This window comes from Mizuhopecten yessoensis, unplaced genomic scaffold (assembly GCF_002113885.1).
Source record: "Mizuhopecten yessoensis strain PY_sf001 unplaced genomic scaffold, ASM211388v2 scaffold2597, whole genome shotgun sequence".
Taxonomy (NCBI): domain Eukaryota; kingdom Metazoa; phylum Mollusca; class Bivalvia; order Pectinida; family Pectinidae; genus Mizuhopecten; species Mizuhopecten yessoensis.
In genome coordinates, this window is record NW_018404625.1 from 320,357 (window position 1) to 343,832 (window position 23,476).

General features: G+C 37.8%; 1 protein-coding gene across 1 annotated transcript in view; it reads left to right on the forward strand.

The window, feature by feature from the left end:
• Window positions 1–385: 385 nt before the first annotated feature.
• The window catches only part of LOC110446155 (glutamic acid-rich protein-like), an 80,311-nt gene continuing 57,220 nt past the window's right edge, over window positions 386–23,476 (forward strand). The window contains exon 1 of the mRNA XM_021491156.1: window positions 386–1,185. Within this exon, the coding sequence (XP_021346831.1) occupies window positions 864–1,185 (322 nt within the window). The 5' untranslated portion in view covers window positions 386–863. The remainder of the gene's footprint in view (window positions 1,186–23,476) is intronic.

A 23,476-nucleotide genomic window follows, 5' to 3' on the forward strand; every position in this document is an offset into this window, starting at 1 on the left:
TAGGTAACTCCGAGTCAGAAATATGACAAACGAATTGGAACTCTTTTCTTTTTGAGATACAGCATAGAGCGCAATGACCCTCGTCCTAAACAACTGTTTAGTTTTACATAAATAACCGATACAATCGCATACAAACTAAAAACGAAATATGAAAATGCTGAGTGTTTACTTTGCCCTGTTTGAAAGTTCAATTATAATGACAACAAAATGTAGGTAACCTTTTTTTTGTATTAAAACATCAAGAAAATACCTGTGATACAACACTTGTTAATGTTCATGAAGTAGGTCGGTGTTTACAACGCTACGGTTATGATATATATCCATATAATACAATATGGTGTTTCTGAGTACACGGTCCACGTGTTCAGTTATTCATCCTTAGCGAACAACCTGTTTCAGTCGATCGATGATTATCAACACGGGAAAAGTAGCTTCATGTCTCTCCTTCCTCCTCCCTTCCTGTCATGTAACTAGCCAGCCATCATACCCGGGCGACGTGGTATATGGATGCCATTATCATGTAACATCTAACCCGGGCAGCAACGTACATCTGACACCACGGCGAAAACAAATCTCCATCAATCTGTTCTGAGTATGAAGCTGGTATATTACAGTACGTAGAATAGTGCTATGCAGCATACACGTGGGTATATGATATGGAGGAACACCGCGCACGGAGATATCGACGTTGGTCGATGTCCCGTCTCTACTATCCAGGTGTGTTATAACTAATTACGAGTTGGTGCTTCAAATGTCAAAATTGGATAAAAAGTTTTGTGATTATATTCAAAAGTGTATTTTCTTATCAACACAAGTGAGCGGTGTTGTTGTAAATTCTAGTAAATTCTGATGTATCGGTGGTGATGATGATTTATCTACCACCGTCCAGCATTCACTTTACAAATTGTACCGGTGAGACGGCTATCGGAGACCTTACCAAAGAAATCGACTTAGAAAGACTGACCGCAAAGTTCGAGAGCAAGGGTACGCTACCTAAAATACAAGCGGTCGAAAAAGACGGTCACTATTTCACCTTAAACAACATACAGCTACAAGTGTTTAGGAAGCTGGAGGAAAAAGGACATTGTCAAAATGTAAAGGTCGAGGTGATTGCCACAAAAAGGGTACCTGTGGCAATCCGAGACCTGATGACTCTCCCTCCCGAACTGGCAATGGATCGAGAGGGTAAGTAACACGAGAACTGTACCACTATTAATACACTATAAAATGACTTTGTTAATTTTACAGAAATTATGTTAAAAAGTATTTTAAAAGTGTTTACTGTATATACTTGAGAGGCATATGCAGGTTCTGAAAGTTAGTTTAGAGTCAAACCGATGTGGATGTCATTTTGATAAATCTAAATTCGGTAAAATATGTGGTGATGGTTATCGATGGATTAATAGAATCTTCCCCTACCTTGAGGGTGTGACAGAGAAATCTTCAACCCGAGGGGTGATGTTTTTTGGTTGTCTAACCCGAGGCTCCTGTGGTGGAGGTAAGGAACCTTGTATATTATGATACATTGGCGGAGAATAGGTTGTATATATCTTTATTGTTATTTAACAAATCGAGGGACTCATCCTCTGTTGAAAGGTGCTTAAGTAAATAGGCCACATAAATTATCATCCCGTCGGGAGTACCGGCGTTTTACCGAAGAACGTACGTCTCTTTGTGTGTAAAAAAATATCGCTTGGCTGGTCAGTTACACCGTGTCCTATATACAATTAGACAATTCCAAAGTCAGTGGACAGAGACGGGTTCTGACATGAAGGGGTCGTCTTGAAAAATAGATATATATAATAAACATCTATAAAAAGACAGTATTAAAAATTCCTGAAAAAAGTAGTGAATTTGGACCTTTTGGTAATGTAATGGGTGTGTTCTGACTGGTTTTATTAATGACTGTATTCATTGAATATTTCTTTAGCCGAATGCGTAAACTTTGGTGTCGTTTCGGTATTTAAAACCGTTTTGTTGTATCTACTTTTCGAACACTTGATAATCATTTTAAATTTTTCAGAATTTAAACTGCGATATCATATATTCGGTAATGAAATGATATGAGTAATTTGATCTACGTTATTGAATTTACCAGGTTAAGCAATCGAAGGTACAGGTTGATAACGGGCGTTCGGAATAAATATTTGATACCTTTCATGTAGCTTTCAGTATATGCAATTCCATTTTCAATTTTCGGTATCCTGTATTAGATTATGTGACGTCATTCATTCAATATGAATTTACAGGATAAAGCATTCGAAAAAAAAAACCACGTCGATTTGAACATGTTATAACATTCAAAATGAATAATTGCTATCAAATATTCTATCAAGCTTTCAAAGTAACAAACATATCACAGATTTAATTTGCGACATCCGATATTCGATTTTGTGAAATCATGTTATCAATATGAATTCGTGAGGTAGTTATTTTAATCCTATAGTTTAAGCTTGGTGTATACTTAAATACATCAAACGAAACTAAATGATAAAAGGTAAGAGTTTTGCGTGCTTAAGGGGTTAAGATTGTAAGGTTTTAACATAGTTTCTTTTGTTGTGATAAGTTTGTGAATTTCTCTTCCTACTGCTGTCACGCCTGATAGCACTTAACTAATGCTGGGCCGTTAAGTAACTAACTAGGTGTTTTTTTGTAAACGTCCATTTTTACAGCGTTGTTTGGCTTTAAACGACCCGAATTGTCAATGTGACGTCAGACATTCGAAAGTAAGCGATATCACCAATATGTAGGTATGTCTGCTTAACTTACGAAAACCACGTAGATATCTATAAAAGAATTGTGACCGCCTCGATCTCCATTGCCGTTTACATAAAAAATTATATACTTAGAATATTTACCATTTTGACAATATAAAATAAATCTTACCGGAAAGAAATATATATATATATCTTGTTATTTGAAGGGTATTGTACATTTGCTGTTCTAGTCTTATTTAGACAAACGAGAATGACAAAATGTCAAAAATGAATTTTTATAAATCAGAATCTTGCATGTAGAGTGTATATTTACTAATATACATGTTGAAGAGAAAAAAAAAAAAAAAAAACAAAAAACTATGACTCTATATAATTTTGTTATCTTCTAAAAATCCCGATTCTTTAAATAACGATTGATATTATAACAAGATTGTGATTAACATAACAAGCAATTATAAAACTGGGTCTTGCATACAACCCCCATGCGGAATTTGGGGCGTTTTCTTATTTGTGTTCTTTGAGGGGACATTGCAAAAAACAAGAATAGATCTTTATCCCAGTTCATATGTATCGTAAATAACCGACACATGTGGAAACAATCAGGGTTTCTTCCGTGTCTACTACAATGAAGGCAGGGAAGAGGCCAACATTGATCCGATGCCCCCATTGTAACACTTTGAATCTCTTTCATTTAATATCTTTTCTGTCTACCTTTTTTCGATCTTCTTCCCCTTTTTGGAGGTGTCTTTTTCGGCACCAGGTCTCATACGACCCTTGCTGTTGCGGGACGTTAGTCCCTTAAACAAACAAATTTTGCATACAAATATACTCCAAGTTGTTATAACAACAACTAATTACAAAATATACATAGATGACTACCGGCTGACCAGTAGCTTTAAATCTTTATCGTAGCCTCAGTTTACTATTTTCATAGCAGAATGCATCAAGTTCTCGTTAGAAATACCTCTGTGCAGGTCTTTAATCAATTGCATTAGCGTTATAAGAAAGAAATAATCATACTCGAGATACATGTAGATGTGTATAGGGAATTATTAAATCTTTGATGTTGGAACATGTATGAACACTAGTATTTCCAAAGGTTATTCGGAAAACGCAATACTGTCGTGTGTGAATCCGAAACGATAGTCCCGTGTGCCCAGCCATAAGGTGGAATCAGACATGAATTTTACTTGGCAAGTGTTTTTATAACACGGTCCAAATATTCTCTGTAACCACATAGACTGAGAGTTATGTTTTTGAGTAAGAATGCACTAGGGATGAGTACTGCTATAGTTTGGACATCAGACCACGTTATGTACTGGGAATGGTGTCTGGTCACGAAATGCCCGTCCACCTTATGGCGCTGGGCAGAAATAAACATTGTGTTTTATTACGCTACTATATCGCGGCTTCTGATGCTGTTGGTTGAGGCCTAGGTTGGAAGACAGGGGTGAAGATGGGAATCGGGGTGAGAATGGGTCGAAAAACAATTGCAGGAACGAATGTCTTTGAGATGTTGTTTTGATTTGAAAAAATAGCGTGACATGGTTTTTGTATGGGTAATATATTTTCTCGAAACACAATGACCCCTTCTCCCATCAATTGTTTCACAATTTTGTCTTATATTCCGCGGGCTTTTCGATATTCAAGATATCTTCCTTGCGAATCAATTCTCAATTTCCAAATTCAGGAATTTTACGCACCTGTCCCTCGGAAACAGAGGGGCAGGTGCGTAAAACTCCTGAATTGGAGAAGTAAAACAATTTAGATTTCCAACATTTTGGCCCCTGGCATCACCAATGAGTCCTAAAAGTACGAAACAGATTTATGACGCAGTGTAGTTCATTTTTCTGCATGCCGTATCTAAAATATACCAAATTTTAAAGGGGTAGTCACCTGTATTGTGTAAAGAGTACATACAAACGAATATCTGACAAAAATAAACCCTTATAGCTTTAGACATTGCTATTGTAAACACAGAAAAAATCATTCGCATGCCGTTGTTTTATGCATGTAAATTGCCTATTAAAAACTCGTATTTCCCTATGTCAATACGGTACGGTCGACATATAGACCGGCTTATGCAAAAAAGTCGATGGTTCTGTCATGTCCGCTATGTTCAATGGGTTGTGGTAAAATATTTAGATCACAACGACAATTATTTATATCGATTTGACCCAGATGGCTTAATGGTGTAAATAACTATTATTCTCGTGATAGGTTTAATGATCGTATCAAGTTACAGGCACAGGGAAGTTGGTCAGTACAAAAAATATTGTTAGTGTTAATACTCCTGTCTTACAATGGACTTGATGTTGTCGTTAGGGATACCTTTATTATGGCGTTAATCCGTAGGGGCGGGCTTGTGTCAGAGGGTAAATTGTAGTAGAATGATTAAATGATAATATTTCAGTGGGGTAGCACTATAAAATCGGCAACAGAGGCAAATACACCAATATATCCTGCTTCCAGAACACATACACAGCTGCTTGCTGCATTGCACATGGTTGCACGCGAACCCTATAAAACCAAACCAAACCAAACTGCTATCGGCATGCTGTTGTAGTATACGTTCACTTTACATGTATAACCATCAGCATACTGTAGGAATGTTGACACACCATAAACATTTTCAACACAAACAATACATTGTACTCACAATAAAGGGAAGTAGCTGTTACAAATATATATCTTTGTACCACAGATGAGCCTAATCCTCTTTACAAGGTTTTCACACCAGGAGACTGGACTAACACACGACCCAATTAATCCTTATCCTGTGGAGAAACATACGGGACGTCTTTTTTTGTTTGTAAAAAAAGGAGAGAGTAGGAATACTCGAGGGTATTTGAAAAATGATATTTTTTTCGGGGAGAACGTGTTTATTCGCTTAAATACTTGAGATAAAGTCATGCTTATGTTTCTTTTATTTCAGAGCTGACTGTTAAAGGATTGTAAAATCATATAATTTGTCAGAATAAATCCATGTATATAATATGTATGTTTACACAATTAGCTTATAACGATGATATACATCTATGACACGATTAAATGAAAATATATATAAAAACGCTGAAAGTATGATGGCAATATAAACAGAAAAATCAGTTTTATCATGATACATGTATCTATGATTAAAGGTACCCTACAAATACTTAAATGTAACAACTTTGAAAAAAAAAGCTTAATGCCAATTCTGTTCCATTGCTATTTCATTAGTTACATTTAGTTGATTTGTACAAACATTATGATGTCAGATTTTACAGCAGATTCGGTTGCTATTGACGATTGTTATTGCATCATCTTTTAAACATTGTAAACTTTCAGTATAAGTTTGATAAATGCTTTTTTATTGTGAACGTCTGTTTTGTTGTTGTTTGGCTCTAAATGACTTGTCGTTGGGCCGTAAGGCTTCCGGAAAAAGAAAAGAAAAAAAAAGATCCACTGCAGTCAGGGGACGTCAGCAAATTAATGACCGGATGTATCTGATTGCATGATCATAAGACGCGACTTTCGTGAGAACACCTGCAAAAATGGAGATATTATTATCTGCACTCTTCTTTGACCGAATGTTATCGATTGCAACATTACAACACTTTGGATTCTGGCTTAAGTTAACGTTTTAAAAAACGTTTTCCTTTTTTGTTTGTGTCTATCTTACCTGCTTGATACCTGTTTTCCGAGTAATATGGCTTGGTGGATGTAAGAACAACGTGCTCATATTTTTAAAAAATTTCAGTAAGATATTTCATTTAAAATATCCCGTGAATTGCCCTTTCATCTTTGAACATCAGAGTCCTTTAAAATGGTAGTTGTTATTCCCTGCTTAACGTTCAGAATTTAGGATAATCGTAACAACTTATTAGCCCATGGTTAGTATATTGTGACCCGGCGGATTACTGTACTAGGAGCCTTCGGCATGGTATTCCAGTGAGATAGCACTATTAAGTCGGCATCATATCTGCGCTATCATAAGGCGGCAATTACACCAGCATACCCCGTCTCCGGTAAACATATACACAAGCACGCATATACAATACACATGGAGCACGTCCTTAAATAACCTTAACTGTAAATAGGACGTCGAACAAAATAGAACCATGGACAACGTCTTCATAAGACCCTTTATTCAACTTTCGTAATGACGCAATACCGTAAACAAATAAATAAATTAGTGTACTAGTATTTATTACATACTTACTAATTAATTCGAGATTTTTGTATATGCGATACGACACAATTGCTCTAGCCCATATCAGCCCTCGCCGTATCACCCCCCAAAAACCGTATCAGCCCCCGCCGTATTACACCCCAAAACCCTCATCAGCCCTCTCCGTATCAGCCCGCAAAACCCGTATCACACCCCTTTTGGAACTTTTTCGTTTTTCAATATTTCAAAAGAAAAAATGATCATAAGTTAGTAGTTTTTATTAGTAAATATATAATAAACAGAAAAAAAACACGCCTTTGCCATATCACACCACGTATCAACCCTCGACCAATATCAGCCCTTGGGCTGATATTGCAGTCTCGAGTTGATACTGGGTGTGATATGGAAACAGGCATGTATTATTCTCTATATATAAATAGTCGTTAATGTACTTAAAATGTTGACTGTTTGAAAGTGCCAGTATCGTCTTTTTTTTTGCAAATTAGAGTGAGACCAGTCCCTGTGCTCTAATGTCCAAACTATAGCAGTACTGATCATAATTGCAGGCTTAATTAAACACATAAATCTCCATCGCTGTGTGTACAGAGAATATGTAAAAACACTGCTTTACTCCTTGGTACGAGTTTTGTTTCCCCTTTTATGCACACTGTTTTTATTGGATGGATCGAGATGTATTAATCATCCGCCATCGGCATACTTATGTTGTTAATTATGAACAATGGGGTACATTCTCCGTCAATATATTTTACATAACCTTATACGGTAATGTGTCTTTGTTGGCGCCATACTTCGATGCGAGTTAGTTTTAACAAGATAAATATTCATAATTTGCATACAACATCCTTGTACTCTAGATGAATGTTAAACATCCCAGCTTTTTGTAACACGCAATTGTTAAGTAAAAAGACGCACAGATCGGTGGTTTCTTGTTTATTCTTCTTAATGCAAAATAAGGACTGTAACTGGAAAGATTTTCGCGCAAGGAATGGATCAAATATCTATTGATCCTTTAAGGTTATTATCTGTATAATCGATAAATATATATTCGCGTTTGGTTATTTTCGAGCTTTACCTACACTCGTAAAGCGCGAACATTTCCACACCCAAATAATTTCAATTTTTTCAGCATGCTCTAACACTTTACAACATTTGGTATATTTATTTTGTGTATAGAGCAAAATGGATATTCACGCGCATTATTATGTCACAAAATACATGATTGTTTACCACGAAAAGTTGTTGCTACATCACTGACGTGTTAGAAGCAATATATATATTACATACCATTGTTTGAAACAACAATTGCATGTTTTGCTACGTATCTAATGAATTGTTTATACATAACTCTTTAAGAAATGGGACACGCGTCGCATCATTTTTGTGTCGCCTGCGAAAAGCTGGTGACACATAGGTATTGCTATGTCGACGTCGGTGTCGTCGGTGTCGGCGGCGTCGTCCGCACAGAGGTTTTCGTGCGATAACTTGAGTTTTCCTTTGCTGATCAAACTCAAACTTCATGCAGTGTTTCCTTACCAAAATTGCTTGCTTGGCATTGCTTTGCAGATCCGAAGGTCAAAGGTCAAGGTCACTGTCACTATAAATAGAAAATATGTTTTCGTGTGATAACTTGAGTTTCCTTGTGCCGATCAATCTCAAACTTCATGCAGTGCTTCCTTACCCAAAGTGCTTGCTTGGGATTGCTTTTCAGGTCCTAAGGTCAAAGGTCAATGTCACTGTTACTATAAATAGAAAATCTGATTTCGTGCGATAATTTGAGTTTCCTTGGGCCGATCAAACTCAAACTTCATGCAGTGCTAAGCACAATCTCCCAGCTTTCTGCGCAGGCGACACATCCACTTCCGTGGAATTCTTGTTTTTATATATACGTGACGTACGCTTCCTTGCTAAATAAAGATATCATTTCAACTAATTGAACTTAGTCATACGGCGTTTGATACATGGACATATACAGTATCAGGTTCTATTTTGAGATAAAAATGAGCTACCTTGTTAACAGGTATTACGAACGACCTTTGAAGAACTTTCGATGTGCTCTAATGATCACTCACGGGTCTACCTGATGGCTTACTGTGAAATCAGTTGTAACTAAATACCGGTTTACCGAATTGGTGCAATTTAATGTAGATAAAATGATACCTACGCACCTGTACACATGTACGTCAAAAGCATATACGTTTCGCAGGTCCTTCCTGATCTTATCAACTCAATCGAAAGAATGTATGTATCTTAAAATTAAAATAAAAAGATGACGTGATCACTTGTACCATTGCACGAATATGCTTCATAACAGTTGATGAAAAAAATAATTATTGTGAAAGTCTGAAGTGTTATTTTTCCATTGGAATACACATAACCTATTCATTGTGTTTTTTATAGTTATAAAAATTGCTGAAATACGGGATTCAATCCTAATGCGACCAAAATAAATCCGCTGCCTCCATTGCAATATTTGGCAGCTTTGTATTTCTTTTTAGTATAACTTCCTCTTTTGTCTAGCGCCTTGCTTTGCAGTGCCACACCTTTGGCTTTAATGTTGAACGTTCGCCCAGGCGAACAAGGCAATTGGTTCCGTCCCCATGCTTTGACATACCAACGGTCTTAAAATGCTAGTCCTTATTCCATGCTTATCGTTTATCATTTAAGGTTATGGCAACAAAAAGTTTACCTGTTGTCAGTGTAATGTGACTCGGCGGAATGCTGTGCTGGTTGCCGTTGCCATGGTATTTCAGTGTGGTAGCGACATAAAGTTGGCATAAGATTCGCTCTATCCCAAGGAGGCAAATACACCAACTTACCGCCTTTACATATAATGCATGCATACATTACATATACAGACATCCTTCAAATACCTAAGCTTAAGGACGTCAAACAAAATAAAACCAAGCTAGTCCCTTCGACGGTGCCTCTCTTGGGCAGCTGTTTTTTTCAAAAGACATTACATGATCAGACACTGTTGAAACAAAAACAAACAAATGATAAGATCGATACATCTAGATATATGTACACATTTTGCCATCCTGCAGTTTTGTGGTTCGGAAGCTACTTTGATAAGATCAACCTTATTCACATTTAATCTAAACCTTTGCTCAGTTGTAGCCAAAGTGCGCTCCGTCGCTGTCATATGATCTTAGCTTGCTGTGAAGACATAAAAGCCGCAATCAATCAACCGATCAACAATAACCATATTTGAAATAGGGAGAATGACAAAAGCAATTTTCCACATGGTGGTACTTGATCATAGTAAACAGGAAATATCGATGGTATTTACATGTCCTTCAATATGCACGCACATGTAAATATATCTTGTTTGGCTTGTTAAGATTTATAGTTCTTGTAACAGCTAAGGTCTTGTTAGGAAATTTTAAGAATTCAGACGAAACCTCAACTGACAGATGACGTATTGAAAATTCGACCTTCACCTTCAAACCATGTTTACACTACTATATATATATGGGTTTTTTTATAAGTGAAATAGCTTATATGTATGATAGCACAAAACGTCCAGTGTATGAAACCGCTCACATGAAGATCACATTTTCCCTGAAGGTTGGAAGAAAGAAAAGGCCTGCTGTACCCCGCTGCATGTTGTACAGTAAGAGACGGATGATGATGGGGCCCTTGCATAATCGGGAGAGGGGAGGGAGAAGGGTTATTTTTTTTGCTTTCTTTTACCGATGGGGCATCAAAGAATCTAATACATTTGCTCCCCATTGCACCACTTTATGTATATTTCTTTTATCTCTTCCGTACTCATTGTGTCGACCATATCTTCGTTGGTACCTGTCCTTATGTGACCATAGATTTTGCAAAGACGCCAAGTCCCAAACAAACAAGCATTTGCGAGAAAACACAAGAGCTTAACCTAATTCCTGATAGGTTTCCTAAGCTGATGAGGTACATAGTGTTTATAAAACCACTGAAGCTATCGTTATCAATTTCATCTTTGTTTTAAGGTTTTTTTTTGTTTTGGCACTTGGAATATTTTTTTCTCGCAAGCGCATATTTGCCGTCGTATAAGTAAAGAAGTAAACATTTTTAATAGCCGTATGTAAGCAATTATGAGTATCTTTGTCAAATGTTAATCTTGGTTTTCAAAGGTTTTCTGTATCCCACATTATGATCAGATGGTGTGACTTATATTGAATTACTAGAAGAATCGGGCGGTTTTCTTCTTTGTCAGAGACATTGTAAAAACTTTAATTAATCATTTTCAATATTAAGGTTATTTGTCATTTTTTAAGTACCGAATCTCTCTTCCAACACTAACTATTTATCAACATATGAGCCATCTTCGCTAGCCAAGTGTTCGCTTCGTATACACTCCACTTACCCTTGGCGGATATAACCGTGTTTTCATAATTCCCTCCACTGCCACCTAGCGGATGTACCGAGTTATCGCTCTTTCTCCCAATTTTTTGTTAACCAATCAGAATAACCGTTACATACACATTCCATCGGTGTGTTGACAAAAACACGTGTATGTCGAGGCGGAGTATAAATGACAGAGCAATATGGAAACAATCCAAAGGCAGCACACATATTTTCCCAGGTCATCATTTACATGTGGCACGTAGTCAAGGATTTCCACCAACTGATTTAAATCTCCAGAAGTTTCCCCAAAGATCGTGCGCCTATTTTTTGGGAGCAAAACACTCTGACATAAACGAAAACGTGCTTCCGTACAGGGCGTCGCCATTACTGTTTTCCTTCGTCAACAGTGCTATATGTAAGGCGCAATTTCATTGGATGCGAGCGATTGGCACCGCACGAAATTTTGAAGGCTCGGTAGACACGGCTATATCCGCCAAGGGTAAGTGGAGCGTATACGAAGCGAACACTTGGCTAGCGAAGATGCATCTGACCCCGTATGATCGCGTTGTGTTGATGGATCGTTAATATTCAAACTTAATCAATCATGTTGACAATATAATAGAAACATAATAGTTTTCTGAAAACAAGTCATCGGACTCCTAATTGAGGTGTTATATATCATAGTTTTGTTATCCAAGATGACCCTGGGCAGATATGAACTATTAGCTATTGGTATATTTTAGGAACTTTTATACCTATTCATGTTTAGCTTTATGTATATTTTATTTTGTAAATTGTCGATGGGCCTTATGGCAATACAAAACAAAACAAACCTGTACTGTTGTCATTGCCTATCTTTATACGTTGTACAAGACTTTCACATACAGGGAGTTATTTTGTTCCGGGGTAAAACCTCGATTTCGTTTCCGGAAATGTTTTCTAGCATCACCCGTTATAGTCAATAGTCTACATTTGTAGATCTCTATTAGAATGGCAACAGAAATGTGGGGTTATATTTATTGTTTTTGTTCATGCTGCGAATACAGAACAACATAAAACTTTTAAGAAAGAGACGCAGAATCCAGTATTCCATATATTGAATTCTATGAAGAGTGAAGAAAGATAATTATAGCCACTGTGTTGCCACCTACCGGCGCTAGTACTGACGGCCGATGAATAGATACGAAGCTTCCGATACGTCTGGATTGTGGCATGTGTAGGATACGAGATCTAACGCACGTGATTCTGTCAAACGTCAGACCTTCAGATTCCCGATATGATGATAGACGATGGACAGTTACCGATCTCATCAGCAAAACTGAAATTAATTGTGTATTCTATCTTTAATACATGCTGTTAATAACAATTAAACGGAAACTGATATCTGCATTGTGCTGTAGATTTCTGATTATTAGAGTTACGGTTTGTATGATAACGGCATACCATGTAAATCAAAAAGGCTTGGCTATTTGTAAGCGTCTTTTTCTCAAGTACATCCAAAGCATGTTTGAAATGACAAGTCATATCTTATGTTATTTAACGACATTTTTTTTTCATATGGCACTTGTGAGTGCCTTTTTAAAGTTTGGAAATAGACATTGTATACCAAAAATGAATAACGATGCATCGTTCAAGTGGTTCGTCCTTCTATAACTCATCGCTAATGCTAAGGGCCCAGAGGTTGTATTTCCAAATTGTCTAATTTACTGTTGAAACAGAGAGGCATTGGCGTAAATTTCGCTTCAGACATCAATTCAAGTATTACCAATGTGAGGACCCCACTCCAGACACTCAATTCGATGTAAACGATTGGTGACCCCGTGTAGGTTCAAGAAAAGAAGAGGCCTGCCGCATGCGACTGTATATTATCGTAATAGGCCTTTTATTTAACCCCACCCTCACCCTACCTCTTGCAGAATCGGGGATTTCATGTTTCTTCTATTATGTAGTCAATATTTTGTATCTGCTGCCCCATTGCAGCAATTGGAATACATTACCTTCTCTTTCATAACTTCTCTTATCTTCCTTTTCGGGTGTTTTCACTCGAGGACGAAGAATAAAATATGAAAGACATTGCTGGTTCGAAATACTTCTGTCTCTAATACTGGGATGTTTCCAAGTTAGTTCAAGTGTAAGTTGTCATGTCTGTAAAACAGTGACTTTACCAAGTCTGACCAGAGGTCAGAGAGCGTTATTGTACTTGTCTATTTATTGATTAAAATAGCCCTCTCAAAAAGATATGCATCTAAAACTTTGAAGGAATACAATATTAAACCACGCTATTGAACAAAACAACATATACTGTTAAATCATATATTTTTGAGGGGCCATAATTTCGTGGTTTTCTACCCCCAAAAGAACAAAACATTCCGTGGGTACATGAATTCGAGGATTGCAATTATCCACGAAATTAAAATCATATTCTAAGTTATATGAAAAGATCTATGAACGACTTTCAGCCGTGTTGTAAACGTACAGTAAACCATATCTATAAAAAATCATTTTAAAAAACAGTTTTGAAAACGCGGGTCGTTAGTGTTGTTGGAAACGCATTCCTTTGAGCAATACTCACGTTAATCAATTCAATGTATAGATGGACGTACCTAGGCAAGCTACCTCGGTATAACTACAACATAGCGATGCAAATTTGGTTATAACTGGGAAGTTGAAAACCGATGACAAACCAACGATATCTGGTCTTCCCGATCCCGATGAACGCTTCAATAGACACAAAGCGGTAGCGTTTCAGATCAAAAACTGTACCAAACCGAAAAAAAATATCTCCACGTTTAACCTGTTATTATTTCGTGGACATATGAATTTGAGGATGAAAAGTACCCACGAAATCGACGAAATTGAAACCCTCACGAGAATATACAGTTTTACACCTTGTTTACCTTTGCAATAATTGATGTTTGTTATCATCAACTCCCAGACAGTATCATTAGCTACGTTTGGGCGACGCCCTGTCTATCCTAGGCAACAAAGCAGCTTTGAAACGTCCGCATGACCGCCACTGTATGACAGATTAGCCATGGACGTGATCAGTCATTATGTGTTTGTTATGTTATATAGCCTGTTAAGTAAAACATATATCCTGTGTATATACAACGAACAATATTATTGCTTTCTGAAAATTGAGTTAATAAAGATGAATAATTTACACCATTGTCTACAATGTCGCTATATATGTTGTTTCCTGCAATATTACTGACTTAATATCCGGTCACGCGTGGACCTTTTTTTCATATAATTTTAAAATACTTATAAATGTATCTAACATGAAGACGAAATGGCTTTTAAAACTTTGTCAGGTGCCAAGTAAAATTTGTCTCAAAGACGTTTGCAGTTCTCATACTGATACCCTACCGTGATCCCTACCCGAGTATTTGGTCGAGTGCGCTCCCCAGTATCTTTTTATTAATATAGACATATTTAGAATACCTTTCTTTGTATTAAATATTTAATAATCAAAACAAATTTGCAATCTTTGTCGAGAGCGTAGTAATTAACGACCGAGTTGATAGGTAAAATTGACTTCACCGAAGCTTTCAGTAACTCACATGAATCCACTTTTAAGATGAAATGTAAACATAGTCTCAAGTAAATCGTTCCTTTGTTCATAATTTGCCGAATATTTTAACCGATTTTCTGTTTGAATTGAGGTTTTGTTGACACCCTCTTGATGTTTTCGAGATGTTTTCCAATGTTGCCCTTCTCTGCCGCTGACCACTTAATATCATAAATGTGTCTAAGTACGCAGACGACAGACAAGTGACCTGATTATGGTAATTTAGGGGTCACGGCCAAATGCCTTTTGCTTAACGATAGTAAGTGGTGTGAAGCAAGCAACATTTCGGAGCCAAGATTGTCTTGTCATCATTAAGTGTGTCACTGCACGTTTAGCGTCCCCTGAAATAGGATTGGACGGGAGTGTGCTGAGAGCCGTATTCCTAAGAGATTCACGTCTAAAGGGATAGGTATTCGTCTTAATTAGACGTCAGAGTCGTCCGTCCACCAAAGACGGGCCCTGATTAGGCCCCTGTCAGCTCCTGACATATCGACACAGCAGAATGGTCTTTAATGGATGTGCCCCTTTATTGGCCAATCGATTCAGAGGGATTGATCACGTGGTATTTCATGGCTGAGGTTATCTTATAGCGCCATACTCGGAATTGCATTACCATTAATTGATTTGCTAATTGAAACATAAACAAAATGAATGTTGTCGTTTTGTGCAAACGAAAACAAATTGACGCTGGACCAGGGTTGCAAAGCCATAGATAGCTTCCCTATTACAAATACTAGATAGAGACTACTCAATTGCTCTGCCTATTCAACCAGACTAAACGCCGACATTGGACTAGCTTGAGAACCATCCTGATGGAATCCGTCCACATTTTGCTTGGTGGTGGATTTATCGGGATTAATTCCGAGATACTTTTTTTTTTAGCCTTGCTGTATTGCATTGTAAGTCGTACGAGGCGACAGATGTACCTCTTCGCCCCGCCCCTCCCCTCCCCCACCCTAACCGCATCGGGGTTTTTCGATATGTGTCTTCTGCTTCTGAGACATTAAAGAAACAATATTAATCTACTGCCCCAAATGAAACACTAAGGATCTGTCTCTCGATCGATCGACCATCTTCATATGATCTTTGCTATAGCGCAGCCGTTAAACCCCAAACAATCATTTCAACATTCCTTGAGTACCCTTGCCCTTTTAAAATAGCTTTTTAATGTCTGGCAATATCGTCAATACTGTATTTCCTTAAAGTCGATTACCGCTCATTGACAAGACTGCACAAACACTGCTTAAGTTCACCTCAATTTAGCAAAATGATCAGCAACCGTGTGTTTTCCTGTTTTCAGTTTTCATCGCTTTCATTCTATTCAGGAAATCACAAACCCTACTGACACCTTGTTTAAACACACTTACCAAAACAAAACTAATCTGTTTTGTTCAAATGGAGATCAGCTTGATGCTATTTTTGTTCGTTGGTTATTACTTTCCCTTGATGCCTTTTTGTTATCGATATTCCCAACACAGAGCACAGTAATCAGCGAATAGTCATCGTAAATATTTGTAAACACACAGAAATGGCACCAGCACGCTACACGACATTGTCGTTTTGCTAATAAACGACAGGTAATTCACAGAATGAACAATGAAATAAACGCTTTGATGAGACAGAAATAAATTGCCTCGCCAACACAATCGAATTGTGATTAAATCTTTAATTGTATTGTCTGTTTCATGTGAGTAAACCACAAAGAATGAACGTGTGTTGGTGATGGAAACCTCGGATCCGTCAATACCTGATAATCACATTGCGGGTGATTGGAGGCCGCTCTTCCCTTTACTCTTCCCAGCCTCTGTGTACTGTTACTGCTGTGACCTTGTATGGTCGGATCCACGAGATTGTTATAGGTCACGCGATCGGAGTCGCGCGCTGGATATCAATATGGCGGGCTTAGTCTTGTTATTGAAGGGATTGGTATCTATTCTTAGTTAATCATGGATTCAAAACAGTGCATATACAATCTTAGCGCACACACACCATTGACAACTGGAACCACCTCGCTGTTACTTAGTATTTATATAAATATGAATTTTCTTTATTTTTCAACAATTATGAAACAAGTTATTTCAACTTAATGAAATAATTAACACTCTTGTTGACCCGGATGTAAGCGTGCGTAGTGTCGTTATGTCAGAAAAACATAAGTACCCGGGGGAAACCCACGTGATCTTGCAGGTGACACTGTACATTTTCACGTCCGATCGGAGAATCGAATACTGGTCGCCTTGGTGAAGGGCAAGTGCGCTATCTATTGCACCACCCGACCACCCTTAATTATGATTACTGAGCTATTTGGAGAAAATTACTTTGGGATATGATATTAGAAATCATCCAATTGTTAAAGAAGCTGTCATGTGTATGTGTGTTTAATACTAGTTAAAGTTAAAGTGAAAGAGTTTAATGTTTGTGTTATCTTTCTGCAAAGGGGACATAGAATAACCCGATACAAACATTTAACTAATAGTCTACTTGTACAGGAACAATGCCGATACACAGTCACTCGATCATTCAACACAACATTGCACAACCTGTCCAGAATCATGAAAAATAAAGGCCTGATTAAACTCAGATCAAACAAACAAGCAAATAGAAACAGAAACGCTACAAACTTTGCCCCACCTCCCCACCCTTCCGCTGCAGAGGCGGGGGTGGGTCCTTCGTTCTTCGTTGTTTACTACCTGGAGACATTGAAGATACCATCATTGATCTGACCCATCTATCTTTTCTAGTTCTCTCGTTCCTGCTCCTTCTTTCTTTCTTTTTTTTCCCGACTGTGTCTCCCTAGACACATGTCCTCGCACAACCCCATAGCTGTAATGCTGTCAGGACGATAAACAACAAACCAAACACTGCACAACAATAACACAGTGGTTGACAGATAGTTAACCTGATCACCGGGTTGTGTTAAGTGTTCCCTATGGATATGTATTGCATTTACAGTACAATCTCTCTCTCAGTTGAAATAGTATGCGTCTCTGTTGAGATTCCCTAGGCATCGATCGGGTGTCTATTCTATATGGAATTGACATTGTTTTACAATATTACACGCCTCAATTACGACGTTCAATTATTCATGTTCTAGATATTGTCACAATATGTTTTTTTTATAATAAAAACCTGTTTGACTTTCATTTATATTCAAAATATGCTAGACCGAGTGGTTAAACAAACGCATTGGAACGTTAAGCCATAGAATACATAATGATTCTCAGTCAATAATAATGGCGAGTGCAAGTTATACAATATGAAAACAGATAGTTAGCCGACGATTACGTTTGGAAAGGTAGATAATGCATTTTTAATGTTTCTCCTTAACTTATGCGATTTCAGTTGATTTCAGAGACTGATGTATGGGAATATTAGGGCCGCAGTGCCGAGGTATCTGTCGGGTTGGATACATACTGTCTCGTTACCATGGCGTCAAAGCGATGGAACGTATCTCAATAGCCGTTTGATTCTATTAAAGGTCTATTTCGATCTATAAAAACAAAACATTAATGTTTCATGAGAAGGTGAAATTGCATTAGGTGAATCGTTTCTCCTCTAGCAGTACAACGGCATCATATATAATCGCATAAAATTCGTTCCTCCTTTTCGGTTTCCCAGCATACAGTTTGTCAAATATCATGAAACCATGAATGTCATACTATATACTGCAATATATGTAGATACAATATTCGCAACAGCGACTCGCTAGCCTCTTATGATTGATAGAAATACAAAATAGAAATGGAGCTATTTGCAAAATTCGTAAGATGACACATAAGGTAAATGTTTACAGTTCCTTATGGCTCATCAGTGATACTAAAGGTCAAAATAATGAGAGCTCGTGTTCCGAAACGTTTAGAAATAAAACAAAAAGGAGAGTGTGCCTCTACAAGTTGTTATAATGTAACCAATTTACAATTTTTGGCTACAAAAGAAAAAAATAAAGAAAAAAACTACAAAAAAACGCTTCTATTTATGTAAACCGTGCCAGCGTAATTTCTAGCTGCAACGTAAGGGTGTCAATATCGGGATTGATGTTTAACAAGCAGCGTCAACCATCTTATGACATATACATATTCATTATAAATAGGAATACAGACATTGATCTGCTGTCCCCATTACACTTGAGATCTATATCTTCTTTGGCATCACTTTCTTACTCTTTATTTTGGCGGTATCTGCCTAGCATCCGTCTTCGAGAACAACATAAAAATCAAGATATATCACATGCCACGAATATGAAACACTTTCAGCTGTTTCTTATTTAGATTAGTTTTGTCAAGGCAACCCCTAATTAAAGTTCTCCTTCAAGCTCAGAAAAGAATATTTTGTTTCATCAATATATGAATGTATTTCCTGTAATGATAATAAAAATAATCTCCCGTCATATTAGAATTCAACACAATCTCATTTTACACTCAACATGCTTTGAGCTTTACACAGTTATTGCATATTTTTTTTATTTAAGTTACGTAGCTTTATGCACATGCCCCATTATATGAATTTATTGAACCTATGGCATTTTTATAGCGGAAATGTGAAGTTCGACTTAATTAATTTTTATAATTTGGTTTTGCCGATATATACTTTGTTATCGGTACGACACGATGAGCTTTGTTTAACGGAGAATGTGCCCTTCAATTTTCAATTGCAATTAAAAACACAGTTGTAGTTTCTCGGAATTCTGTTTTTAGTTTTCATGGTAATACGAACCATCACACCACACCATCATTTTATGTCCTGACAATCTGTTCACATGGCTTTGTGTCAACAAGGTAAATTGTCAATATCACATATTTTAATCAAGTAAGCTGTCACAACGAATATTTACATGCTTCAAAACCACATTTTTCACATGTCACACATGTTGCTGTAAAGTGCGTAATTGTCTCGCTCTAATGATGAAGCGAATATAGTTATATTGCACGATACGTTTTCATGACCTTCATTAATGATGACATATAGCACTGATAAGTACACTCTGACGCGTAACAATAGACAGTAAACAATTGTTGACACATACCAATTATCTGTACGCCATTGTTTGGTTTGTATCTATGTTGTTTAACTTTCTTGTAATAATAAAGATCACTTAAGGACGTGCCTCCTTGTGTTTTGTAATGTATGTGTGTACATGTATGTGTGTACTTGTATGTGTACTGGAGGCAGGGTACGTCAGTGTATTTACCTTCTTGTGGTGTGTAATGTATGTGTGTACTTGTATGTGTACTGGAGACAGGGTACGTCAGTGTATTTATCTCCTTGTGTTGTGTAATGTATATGTGTACATGTATGTGTACTGGAGGCAGGGTACGTCAGTGTATTTACCTCATTGTGTTGTGTAATGTATGTGTGTACTTGTATGTGTACTGGAGACAGGGTACGTCAGTGTATTTACCTCCTTGTGTTGTGTGATGTATGTGTGTACATGTATGTGTACTGGAGTCAGGGTACGTCAGTGTATTTACCTCCTTGTGTTGTGTAATGTATGTGTGTACTTGTATGTGTACTGGAGGCAGGGTACGTCAGTGTATTTACTTCCTTGTGGTGTGTAATGTATGTGTGTACATGTATGTATACTGGAGTCATGGTACGTCAGTGTATTTACCTCCTTGTGGTGTGTAATGAATGTGTGTACATGTATGTGTGTACTTGTATGTGTACTGGAGGCAGGGGACGTCAGTGTATTTACCTCCTTGTGGTGTGTAATGTATGTGTGTTCTTGTATGTGTACTGGAGGCAGGGTACGTCAGTGTATTTACTTCCTTGTGGTGTGTAATGTATGTGTGTACATGTATGTGTACTGGAGTCAGGGTACGTCAGTGTATTTACCTCCCTGGTTGTGTAATGTATGTGTGTACGTGTATGTGTACTGAAGGCAGGGTACGTCAGTGTATTTACCTCCTTGTGGTGTGTAATGTATGTGTGTACATGTATGTATACTGGAGGCAGGGTACGTCAGTGTATTTACCTCCTTGGGGTGTGTAATGTATGTGTGGACATGTATGTGTACTGGAGGCAGGGTATGTCAGTGTATTTACCTCATTGTGGTGTGTAATGTATGTGTGTACATGTATGTATACTGGAGGCAGGGTACGTCAGTGTATTTACCCCCTTGTGTTGTGTAATGTATGTGTGTACATGTATGTGTACTGGAGTCAGGTTACGTCAGTGTATTTACCTCCCTGGTTGTGTAATGTTTGTGTGTACGTGTATGTGTACTGAAGGCAGGGTACGTCAGTGTATTTACCTCCTCGTGGTGTGTAATGTATGTGTGTACATGTATGTGTACTGGAGGCAGGGTATGTCAGTGTATTTACCTCATTGTGTTGTGTAATGTATGTGTGTACATGTACTTGTACTGGAGGCAGGGTACGTCAGTGTATTTACCTCCTTGTGTTGTGTAATGTATGTGTGTTCTTGTATGTGTACTGGAGGCAGGGTACGTCAGGGTATTTACCTCCTTGTGGTGTGTAATGTATGTGTGTACGTGTATGTGTACTGGAGGCAGGGTACGTCAGTGTATTTACCTCCTTGTATTGTGTAATGCATGTGTGTACTTGTATGTGTACTGGAGACAGGGTACGTCAGTGTATTTACCTCCTTGTGGTGTGTAATGTATTTGTGTACGTGTATGTGTACTGGAGTCAGGGTACGTCAGTGTATTTATCTCTTTGTGGTGTGTATTGTATGTGTGTACTTGTATGTGTACTGGAGTCAGGGTACGTCAGTGTATTTATCTCTTTGTGGTGTGTAATGTGTACTGGAGGCAGGGTACGTCAGTGAATTTACCTCCTTGTGTTGTGTGATGTATGTGAGTACTTGTATGTGTACTGGAGGTAGGGTACGTCAGTGTATTGACCTCCTTGTGTTGTGTAATGTATGTGTGTACTTGTATGGGTACTGGAGGCAGGGTACGTCAGTGTATTTGCCTCCTTGTGGTGTGTAATGTATGTGTGTACTTGTATGGGTACTGGAGGCAGGGTACGTCAGTGTATTTGCCTCCTTGTGGTGTGTAATGTATGTGTGTACGTGTATGTGTACTGGAGTCAGGGTACGTCAGTGTATTTATCTCTTTGTGGTGTGTAATGTGTACTGGAGGCAGGGTACGTCAGTGAATTTACCTCCTTGTGTTGTGTGATGTATGTGTGTACTTGTATGTGTACTGGAGGTAGGGTACGTCAGTGTATTTAGCTCCTTGTGTTGTGTAATGTATGTGTGTACTTGTATGTGTACCGGAGGCAGGGTACGTCAGTGTATTTACCTCCTTGTGTTGTGTGATGTATGTGTGTACTTGTATGTGTACTGGAGGTAGGGTACGTCAGTGTATTTACCTCCTTGTGTTGTGTAATGTATGTGTGTACTTGTATGTGTACTGGAGGCAGGGTACGTCAGTGTATTTACCTCCTTGCAATAACGCAGCTCTAATGCCGACTATCGTTGTTGACACGTTTCTTTGTTGATAATTTAAAATTACCAGTACACTATTGTTGACAAGAATCAATGATCAGCATTCCTTTACTGACTCATAAAAATTATCAGTTTTTCTTTGTTGACAAAAAACAATGGTATGTAAGCCTTTGTTGACACGTAACAATGATCTGAAAGCCATTTTTGACACAAAACAATGATATGCATGCCTTTGTTGACACGTAACAATGATATATATGCCAATGTTGACACGTAACAATGATCTGTATGCCATTGTTGACACGTAACGATGACCATTATGCCATTGTTGACACGTAACAATGCTCTGTATGCTATTGTTGACACGTAACAATGATTTTTACGCAATTATTGACACGTAACAATGATCTATGCGCCATTGTTGACACGTAACGATGACCTGTACGCCATTGTTGACAGGTTACGATGATCTTTACGCAATTATTAACGTACCAATGATCTATGCGCCATTGTTGACACGTAACGATGACCTGTACGCCATTATTGACACGTAACAATGATCTTTACGCAATAATTGACACGTAACAATGATCTATGCGCCATTGTTGACATGTAACGATGAACTGAACGCCATTGTTGACACGTAACAATGATCTAAACGCCATTGTTGACAAGTAACTATGATCTATGCGCCATTGTTGACACGGAACGATGACCTGTACGCCATTATTGACACGTAACAATTATCTTTACGCAATAATTGACACGTAACAATGATCTATGCGCCATTGTTGACAAGTGACGATGACCTGTACGCCATTGTTGACAGGTTACGATGATCTTTACGCAATTATTAACGTACCAATGATCTATGTGCCATTGTTGACACGTAACGATGACCTGTACGCCATTGTTGACACGTAACAATGATCTAAACGCCATTTTCGACACATAACAATGATCTTAACGCCATTGTTGACATGTAACTATGATATATATGCCATTGTTGACACGTAACAATGATCTATGCGCCATTGTTGACACGTAACAATGATATATATGCCATTGTTGACACGTAACAATGATCTATGTGCCATTGTTGACACGTAACGATGACCTGTACGCCATTGTTGACACGTAACAATGATCTTTATGCAATTATTGACACGTAACAATGATCTATGCGCCATTGTTGACACGTAACGATGATCTAAACGCCATTTTCGACACATAACAATGATCTTAACGCCATTGTTGACATGTAACTATGATATG